Source organism: Arachis hypogaea, chromosome 14 (assembly GCF_003086295.3).
Source record: "Arachis hypogaea cultivar Tifrunner chromosome 14, arahy.Tifrunner.gnm2.J5K5, whole genome shotgun sequence".
In the NCBI taxonomy this organism is placed as follows: domain Eukaryota; kingdom Viridiplantae; phylum Streptophyta; class Magnoliopsida; order Fabales; family Fabaceae; genus Arachis; species Arachis hypogaea.
Window position 1 is genome coordinate 133570846 of NC_092049.1, and position 10475 is coordinate 133581320.

General features: G+C 33.9%; 1 protein-coding gene and 1 pseudogene across 1 annotated transcript; one reads left to right on the forward strand and one right to left on the reverse strand.

Moving 5' to 3' along the window:
- The first annotated feature begins 743 nt into the window (after nucleotides 1-743).
- Nucleotides 744-5363, forward strand: LOC112744289 (calreticulin-3-like; annotated as a pseudogene).
- A 351-nt stretch (nucleotides 5364-5714) lies between these two features.
- Nucleotides 5715-9725, reverse strand: LOC112744290 (uncharacterized). Its single transcript, XM_025793861.2, has 8 exons — nucleotides 9329-9725; nucleotides 8845-8907; nucleotides 8666-8761; nucleotides 8190-8237; nucleotides 7577-7648; nucleotides 7262-7320; nucleotides 6304-6394; nucleotides 5715-6185 (listed from the first exon to the last, which is right to left on the reverse strand). The coding sequence occupies exons 1-8, from the start codon at nucleotides 9626-9628 to the stop codon at nucleotides 6024-6026; spliced, it is 891 nt and encodes a 296-aa protein (XP_025649646.1). The 5' UTR covers nucleotides 9629-9725; the 3' UTR covers nucleotides 5715-6023.
- Nucleotides 9726-10475: the final 750 nt, after the last annotated feature.

A 10475-nucleotide genomic window follows, 5' to 3' on the forward strand; every position in this document is an offset into this window, starting at 1 on the left:
TATTTCAAATTTAATATTATCAAGAAAAAATAAAAAAAATATTATATAAAGACTAATTTGATTAATTTTTAAAATTTTAGAGATGAAAATAACTTGTGTCTGAATTTTCAAGGACTATTTTGATTATAAATAACTTTTTTACATGTCAAGTGACGCCACATGTCACTAATCTGACACGTCATCATGTCACGTGACACTTAACGTAACACGTCATCATCCACCTGACAGAAGGACTAACGTGACCAAGTCGTGTATCTTTCGGAGACGATTTCGATTAATTTTATCTTTCGAGGATCAAAATGGAGATCGGAATATTTTATAGAAATGACTTTGACTATTAACTCATTTTTTTCCTTAACTATCAATCAATGATGTAAACTACTTTTAAATTATAGGTTTATCTATAGAGGACATGCTAAGATTATAAAATAAAAAAATTTTCATTAAAAACATAAAAAATTTAAATTTTTAATATATTTATTTTATATTCATCAAATAAAAATATTTAAATTTTTCACTAATAATAAACGGGCTACAACACGTGTTAACAAAATCCTTAAATTATTAGTACTAGGTATAATAACAATTCTAAATAGCTAACACAAATGTTCATGAAGTCAACTCAATTTTTTTCTGTCAAGGCCAGGTGCAAAAACACACCAAGCCCAAACAAGCAGAAACCCGAAACCCCACCCGACCCAGCGCCTAACACTATCTCCTCCATAGCTCCATCCCTGCAGCTTGTGCTCCGTGGCACTGAGATTGGGATCACCGGAGCCAAAATTAAAAAAGAATATATTTATTTATTCTCTGTGACCTCTCACTTCACAGAGCCGGTACCTGGACCAAACACACACCAAAACTGTGACTTGGGACTTGAGAGGTTTGCAATGTGACTGTGACCACACACACCAAAACTGTGACTAAGAAGGGTTTTCCATTCCGTACTAAAAAAAGCGAATATATAATTAAGAACATCAAAACTAATTCGGCGTCCTCCTTTGTAGTCTTCTAACTAGTTTTCTAACAAACAAAAAAATGTTCCCTGCTAGAGGAAATCAAGGAGGAGACCAACAATTTTGTCTCTGTACCAGTTTGTGTAAGCGGAAGACCTGCTCGTGCAAAAATTCAGGCAGACAATGCCAAGATGGTTTGCAGACAACGCGGGCAACAAACGAGGTCAGTGCAGTTAGAGTCTAGACAGGTGCCCGTAGACCCGCCGGTGACTTTTTTTTCGCCTGTCTAGATTCTGGTGCACTGACCTCGTTTGCTTTGTCGCACGAAGGGTGGTAGTGTTTTTTTTACATTGATGGTGAAATATGGTAAATTATGACTATTATGTGTTTCGAATTTTTCTTAGATGGATGGAGAGGTCGCTGGGTGACATCAGATTGGAAAAATAAGTGAAGGAAAAGCCGGTTAGTTCAAGCACACGGCCGGACAATGGACGGAGACCCGGATGACAAAGGTATTTGTTAGTTGTTCCTGCCACTTTCAGTTATTAACAGTTAAGTTTAGTTTGTTTTCAAGAGTATTATTGATATTAGTGATAAAAAACTAAATGAGTGGATTCACTTTATATCGTGAGGGACTTCTATTTGTCTCATTTCCTTAATATGTACATTATGTGTGATTTTTAGGCATTCAAACGTCTAATGATGCCAAACACTTTGCAATCTCTGCAAAGATACCAGAATTCACCTACAAGAACAGAACATTGGTCCTCCAATACTCTATAAAATTTGAACAAGATATCAAGTGTGGTGGCGGTTACATTAAGCTCCTCTCTGGTTTTGTCAATCAGAAGAAGTTCGGCAGCGATACTCCTTACAGGTGTGTTGCTTATCCCACATTCATCACTTTGTCTATGCTTCTTGAATTATCAAGTGATCAAATATCAATCTGCAATTTGAATAATCTTATTCTCAAAGAATATTAACCAATTCTCATCACTTCTTCTTTTGTACTAATGGCATTTAGAAGCCTAAAAAGCACTATCACAATGAATAAAAAGTTGAACAAAGTTGATGGATGTATTTTTCTTTTGTCTTCTTTATCCAAATCTTCGACCAAGATGGATGTTAAACTGATAGAATCTCTACAACTTAATGTTTGGACCAGATATATGTGGAACAGACACAAAGAAGCTCCATGTCATATTCTCATACCAGGGTCAAAACTATCCCATCAAGAAGGACCTGCAACGTGAAACTGACAAGTTAAGTCATTTCTAAACATTCATTCTTAGGCTGGATGCGTCATACAGCGTCTTGATTGATAATAGAGAGAGAGATTCAGGAAGCATGTATACAGATTGGGACATTCTTCCATCGCGAAAACTCCGGGATACCAAGGCAAAAAAAGTTTGATATTGAGCTGTTTTACTTTGCAAATAGTCAGTTTCTAAACATGGTTTATGAGCTTGACATTTGATGCTTTTAAGTTTGATTTCTTGTGATCTAGCAATGATTCTGTACAATTTTATTTTGACATTAAAACATCTTCCGATTCGCAGCCTGAAGACTGGGACGGAAGGGAATACATTGAAGACCCTGATGATGTCAAACCTGAGGTATCCAAAAGTTTTAAATTTTCATTAGTTATTACTGAACAAGGGACGATGCTTTTGTTGCTTGAGACGATTACAAACTTATTTGTTTACTTTTTGGTGTTGCAGGGATATGATTCAATCCCAGCCGTAATTCGTGATCCGAATGCTAAAGAGGTTAGTTGATAGTTGCATCCTCAATTTGCCATTTCATTTTGTATTCTCATTTTCCTCCATTCCATCTTATTTTATTTCTTCATTGGTTTGCATTATTTTGGTTTTTCAAAGCTCTATGATGATGAGATCAATGAAAAAAACAATTTGAAGCAAAAAATCTCATACCTTTTCTTATGTTTGATTAGCCTGAAAACTAGGATGAAGAGGAAGATGGTATCTGGAGGCCACCAAAAATACCAAATCCGGCATACAAAGGACCATGGAAAAGAAAGGTTTGTAGCTGCAAGCATTAGGCCTTTTTTTCTGTGTTGTCTTTTCTTTTTCATTCTTAGCCAATATATATTAGATTCAACCTTCATGTTAAACAGAAAATCAAGAACCCTAACTACCAAGGGAAGTGGAAAAACTCCATGGATTGGTAATCCAGGTATGTTCAAATGTATCCTTAGGTTCTTTATGAAATTTTAGTGTATACTACAAACTCTCTTACATACAATGGAGTGCTTAAGTTTCATTCTTTTTCTCTGTATCAGAGTTTGAAGATGATCCTGATCTTTATGTACTTAAGCCTATCCAGTATGTTGGTATCGAAGTTTGGCAGGTATGGTGAATGAAAACTTTCAAATTTAGTGATGGCTTCATGGATTATGCTGTAACCATTTTTTGGCCAAAATTGGTGGCATCAGTTAATGAAGTAAACTGAATATTGTGGTTCAGGTGAAAGGTGGTTCGGTTTTCGACAACATTTTGATTTGTGACGATCCTGATTATGCAAGACAAGTTGTTGATGAAGTTTTTGCCAATAGAGAGGTGAGCTTTTCTATTCGAATCGCATTCGATTTAGCTCGAAATCAACCTAGTATACCTTGAACAGAAAAAAGATACATTAAAGGAATACATTGGAAAATTTATACATAATGGACTAATATAAGGATAACTTCAAAATGTATGATATTGAAGGCTTTCAAATTTCAATATGCAATCATAATGAAGCTGCTAGTATGGATTATAATTGATTCTCCTTTAACATTAACTTTGTCCTTTGGCTTATTAGATTGAGAAGGAGGCTTTTGAGGAAGCAGAAAAAGTGAGAAAAGCCAAAGAGGAAGAGGTACATAGACATGTATACACCTTTTGAGTTCCATCATCTGTTTTGAGAGACAATCAAGTTTCCTTTCAAGGATGTTAAAACCTTCTTTGTGCAGGAGGCTCAAAGAGCAAGAGAAGAACGCGAGAGGCGCAGGCGAGAGAGGGGCCATGATCGACGATACCAGGACAGATATAGAGACAAATACAGAAGGGTTTGTACCGAGTTGATACTCAAATTTGTTCCTAAAAGATAATACATTCTCCAAATTGGTCATTGAAAAATTTTGTTAGTCATATTAGTTCTTAAAAAAAATAATCGTGGGACAAAGTGACACTTCCATCCATTAGGTAATGACGTGTCACATGTCATGTGGCATGATGACAATTTGACTTAGAGTTGTATCTTTTAAGACTATGATTAACAAAATCTTTCAAGAACTAATTTGGAGAATAGGTTACATTTCAGAGACAAATTTGAGTATTATCTCCGTTTTTATCTTTGCCTGAATTGACTTCAATTTTTACTCTTCTTTTGTTTAATAAATCTTGTTTAGATGCTGATTTCTGTTGCATTTCTTTTTCAACAACAATTGCACTGAATTGTTCTTTTTTCGATGTGCAGCATCGCCGTTATGACTACGATCATGTAAGTAGCAACTTTTCCAACATTTCTTCTTTCTAATGCTAAATAGATTCACTGGAGATAGAGAGTAGTTTTTTTTATGATCATTCTCAACATAAAACCTTAAAAGTAATGCCAAGTTTTCATATCATAGCATCGATGAAAAGGATTAAGTCGAGGAAGAAGCTATCATGTCTTGCATATTACTGAAAAATATGTTCACTTTGATGTGCAGGATGAGCTCTGAAGCAATTATGTTTCCTTCTTTTCCCATCTCGTTGACAAGAATTTGCTGACCAGGAAAAATGGCCTTCTTTCCTATCTCATCCACAAATACTCCCAATCAATCCCACGAGTTTAATTTCTATGTAGTGTCAATGTTTTGTTTTAAATTGTTATTATACGAATATATATGGAGGTACACGCATCAAAACAATCTTGACTTTCGAAAATGACCAAATTGTTCTCTGAATTTACAAATCGTGAATCTCCTTTGTCCCTAATTCAATTGTTGTTAAAACAATGCTGATATGGAGCGCTTAAGTGTCAGGGTGGCATCCACAATGGTAAGATGATATGTCTAGGACTTTAATATGATCAAATAAGTATCCTATTAGTTACTTGAATTCATTTTGGTTAATTGGTTTTATATTGGTGTGAGATACCTATTTTATCGTACTGAAATCTTAGCCGCCATGTTATATTTCCATGTTAGTACTGTGTTAACGGTAATTGAATTAGGACGAATGAGATTCACAATTTGTAAATTCATGACTAATTTGTCATTTACAAAAGTCGAGTACTATTTTGATGAGCGTTGAAAATTTCAAGGATCAAATTGAACATTACCTCGGTATGTATATGTATTTTCACCTCCTATTAATTTCTTGGAGAAATTCATGGAAATAATAATTGTTTTTTGTTGCATATATTCTCCTTTACTCTGTTTCCTTATAGTTGCCATCCATTTTTTATCAAGAGTAATTGTCATCAATGTATAACCATCCAAATTGCCAAAGCTTTTTGCAAGGTTATGTGCATGAGTTTTCAAACAACTGTTGCGTTTCTTCAATTCAAAACTGTCGGTTATAATCTCTATAGTTATGATTCAGGTTCAGCAAATAGGGTTAGTTGTTTACCACTGGAGCAGTGTAAGGCAAAACTGTAAAAGCAAACGAAATATACCTACTTTTATTTACCTTTTGGTTGAGAACGAAAGATAATTCGAAGAAGAAACAACAAATAATTCAGTTGAATAAATCAAAAAGAATGAAAAAGTTTTTGATGGAGTAATAGGAAATGATACTGATTAATAATGCAACAGCATCGTTAAATTACTCGCTTATCAATGTCCTCTTGAGGAACCATACAATCTGAATAGTTGCCAATAATTAAACATGGCATTGTCAAAACTCAAAATTTAATTGGGGAAGTTCTAAGACCATTGTTTCAAATCTTACAGGGAATACATGAACATTTTTTTCTGAAAGCTATTAAAATGTTACATAAACAAAGAGGTCAACCTAAGATTCCATTCATTACTAATGTCCTCAAATAATCCCTTCTAGTGTAAAAAAACCAAACTAATCATCTTCTCCGCACACCAGCGTTTGATCCACGCTGTCCTGCAGATCCTGGCTGCTGCTGTCCTGGAGCACCACCTTGCCCACCCACTTGTTCCTCAGCCATATTCATTGCTTGTGTAATGGCATTCATTACAATGAGTCCAAGAGGGATCAAGTACATCCACTGGAGTTAAGACAGGTTCCAGATGAAAAGTTCAATTCACAAATGTCAGAAATGTTTATTTGTAGATCTGCAACTAAAAGATCAAGCTAATACGTATATTGTATAATCAGTTACTCACATATTTAGCCCAAAAGGACCTCTCTACTGGCTTTACAAGTTCACCTTCTCCCTCTTCCCCACCAAGCACGTCTTCAGCAAATATTGGAGTTCTGCAGAAGCCAAAAAATATTAATTGAATGAAGAAAGAAGGTCTCCCAGTAAAAACTTGTAGAGAGAATGACACAACGGCTACTTCATGTATGATGTTAACATGCTAAACTGCAGAAGGTATGCTCCCTGTCCCTTCCTAGTTTATCAAATCAAGACAATTGTCATTGTCAATCAAGAAAGTCCAGCAAACTTCATGACCCAAGTTGACTCTTCCTTAGATCTACCCCAAATCCTACTGAGCACAAAATTTTAGTTTCACATCTGCTGTGCACAATATTATGGAAGCAAAACACTTGAAAGAGTCTTTCAAAACCCTGTTGGGAAATTCTTAGACACTTCTGTAAACTCTTGGCAATGTTATAAACTTTTATATCAACATAGTTATAGCACAACATTAGATATACTATCAATATTAGTTGGAATGACTCATGCTAACATTTTAAAATTGTTTCCCTCTGCCTCTTTAGTTCAAGGTCTGTGGTTTTATGATAATTTTATACTAGTGTTACATATTGTACTATTGATGAGCCATACCTTATAATCTATAAAATTTTCCATATTCTTGTGTCTATGTCATATCTATGCTCCAACAAAATTACCTTCGTGTTGCTACAATAAACCCCTAATCCAACTCTTTCTAATCACAAGTTCACCCATTAAAACTAGGAACTTCAGGTTCAATATTGTTTTATCAAAATTATAATTATTTTTATAACCAAATGAAAATCAAAGCAAGAAATCTCATAAAATGACCAGCAGTTTTCTAGCTTGAGTTCAATGAGCTTTAATCTGAACTGAGAGCTCTCTCAAGACTATGTGAAAGAATGATTGGTTAGAAAATTGAAGTTCTCAATCATAACATATACCTTGGTGCTTGTTCACTATTCTTCAAAATAGTGTGAGACTTGAAAGACCACCTCGCAGGCTAAGGGCAAAAAATTAAAATCATGTATAAGGTTATAGTATTAAAGTCCAGCAATTGAGAAGAAAACTTTAGTCAGCACCAAAAATAATGAAATAGACTTGAAAGCAATTGCTACTAGGGCTTTCTGAAATCTGATTACTCTCCGCAACCATGACAAGTTGTGGCATAACAAGTTATAAAATCAACCACAATAAGTTCATGGAGTCTTTCAGGTAGATTAACTCAAGTGCAATTGTCAAAAGCATAACTGTCTTACACGCTTCAGTTGCCGGGGATAAGGGCAAGCCCCAGGGGCACCATAATTGACAGCCAAGATGTTAACACCTTCCTGTGATTTTTATTTAATATTAAAAAAAAGGAACAGAGTGAGACTTAATAAAACTACTACTATTATTATTATTATTATAAGAAAAAATACAAGGATAAATCAGCACGGAAAGCCATAAAAAGCCCACTTCTACACTTTTTTTTCCATTTCTGTGAAATATGAACTAATCTAATGAACTTGGCAAACCCTACTTTGTCTACTTTTTGAAATTCCACTGTATTGGCAGAAAAACTAATAGCTATTAAACAGTTGAAAATAAATTTAGGTATGAGTTCTATTTTTACTCTTTACATTTAAAATAATAAAAAAGATAGAAATACTTAAAGAAAAAATAAGAATGAAACAAAATTCCTGTTATATAAAATTAGCTTTCATGTTTCAGCTTGTTATTTCACTATCTTTCCAGCTGACTTGAGAATATGCAAGAGAAGTTCTTTGTGTGTCAAAATTTGAGTTGAACAGAGGAAATTTATCTTCACCAGTATCAGGACATGAATGGAGCATAAAGAGCACATTTTATGATAATAAATAAGACAATTACCGTATGAATTACAAAATGCTCTTCCAATCCCTCCCCAGGAAGACATCGCTGGATTCAGAATGGTGAAACAGTTAGTTCTACTTGGAGTCAACATTCACCCAAATACTAAACAAGAGCGCCAAAACAACCAAATTAATGATCAATGCTGAAAAATAAATGAAGCTGTTGGAATACATCCTTATAATGGAAAACACTACCACAATATGTAAAGAGAAGAAAGGGATTATACTTCATTTAACATCAGATAATAAGTGTGGGACAAGATACAGAATGATCATAACAGTATTACTAACTATCATACCATAAAACCACCATGCCATGCTAGAAAAGGGACTTCATAATCAATGAACTAAAATACTATGTGTGTTAAACAGTCAGGGCCGCCATGCTTGAGTGAAATCTACCTCAATTGTTAGTTTACAAAAGAAAACGGAAAATTTGCTAGAAATATATCGAAGAATTTGATTCATACTTACAGCTTTCACTGAAGAAATAATATAATCCCTGCCTGGAGGGCTCAAAACATTGGATGGAAGTCTTATCCTATAGAAATCATCTGTTTGCAACAGCTCCTGCAATAATTAGAAGAGTGCCGACCCTTTCATAAAATGCTAATATCCCAATATATACTCACAAAAACACACTAGTTAATTACTTGAAATTTCTTCTGCTCCTCTTCAGTCAATGGATTCCGCGAAAACCGCAACTTCGTCAGTGTCTGTCACAATTGAAAACTTCTTTCAAGTCCAACAAAGCATGACTTTGAACATAGCATGTGCATTAAAACTCAGAACATAACATCGAATTGGTATCCTAAAAACATTTGTAAGATTAGCATACAAAAAGAGTAATTTCCATACTAGACTAATTCATTCATAGGTTATACTCTCAAGAAGACCACCAAAAAGAAAAAAAGGAATAAGAAGCTATATTCAGAAGTAATAAAGGCTCTCATATCCATTGATAAGATGAGTAATAAGAAATTGCGCGTTTAGATTAGCAAACGTTAGGATCAAAAGCTTTTATTGAAAATTCGAATAGTTCAAAAGCCTAACGATATGTTCGGATTAACCAACGTGTAAACAAAAACAGAAAGAGATTTAAAATAATATTAATAATAAGAGAGATTATGGTGTAACCTGGCCGCCGTGACTCCAAGTCTTGAGGCGAGCAGAGAAGTTGCCGGCGTCGGAGAAATCGGAGTCGCCGAAGGCGTGGTGGAGGGAGAACTGTATCTTAGAATCGGAGGAGGAAGATTCGGTGAACCTCTTGCGAGGAGCGGGGGTGGAAGGGGAGGGGAAGTGAGGATCGGAGCGCGGCGGTTGTTGGTTACCGCCTTCGAGGCCGAATTCATCGTCGTCGAGGAGGAGCTCGTCGGATTGGAAAGCGAAGCAAAGAGAGAGAGTGAGTGAGAGAATGAAAAAGCGAAGCGAAGACATTGTTATTGTCTTCTCTCAGTCTAACCTCAAGATTGAAGAGATCCGGAAGCTAATTTGTCAAAGCTCTTTTATTTAGCTTTTTTCATGTTTCTTTTTCGTTTTAAGTTAGAGAAAATAATAAATAGATATCTCTCCTTTTTTCCACGAATATTTTTGTTTCTGATTATTGAAAAATATTTTTAAGTTTGACATTTACAAAATTTGGACGGATCAGTTTCTGATGGAGAGCATTTGGACGGAGGGACTGATCCGTCCAAATTTTGTGAAAGTCAGAGACTTAAAAATATTTTTTAGTGGTCATGAACTAAAATATTCGCGGGACAAAAACTCGGGGGCTTATTTATCATTTTTTCTAGATTTTTTGAAGAAAAAAAACAAAACAATGAAACAATACAATTTTAGAATTTTATTAAAAAATACATTAAAAATAATAAAATTTTGTTTTTTATTTATACTTTTTTTACAAATAAAACACAAATCCTTGTGTGCGAAAATAAATCAATAAGTAATTTTCACTTTATAAGATATGAAAATAAAAAAGATCGGTGTAATTATTTTTGTGTCTTATAAGTAGTTTTATTTACAAAAATAAAACATTAAAACATAAACATAAAGATATAAAATTGTATTTGATAGCATAACTATTAATATTATATTTTGTAATATTAAATTTGTGTATTTTATATTTTTTTTGTCAATAAAAATATAAAAATATGAAGTCATATTTTATTTTTTTATTTTTTATTATCATTATTTATAATTATATTTTTTATTTTTTTATTTTTATTTTAAATTTTGTATAAAAAAATAAAATAAAATAAATTTTTTATTATTTATTCTATTTTAC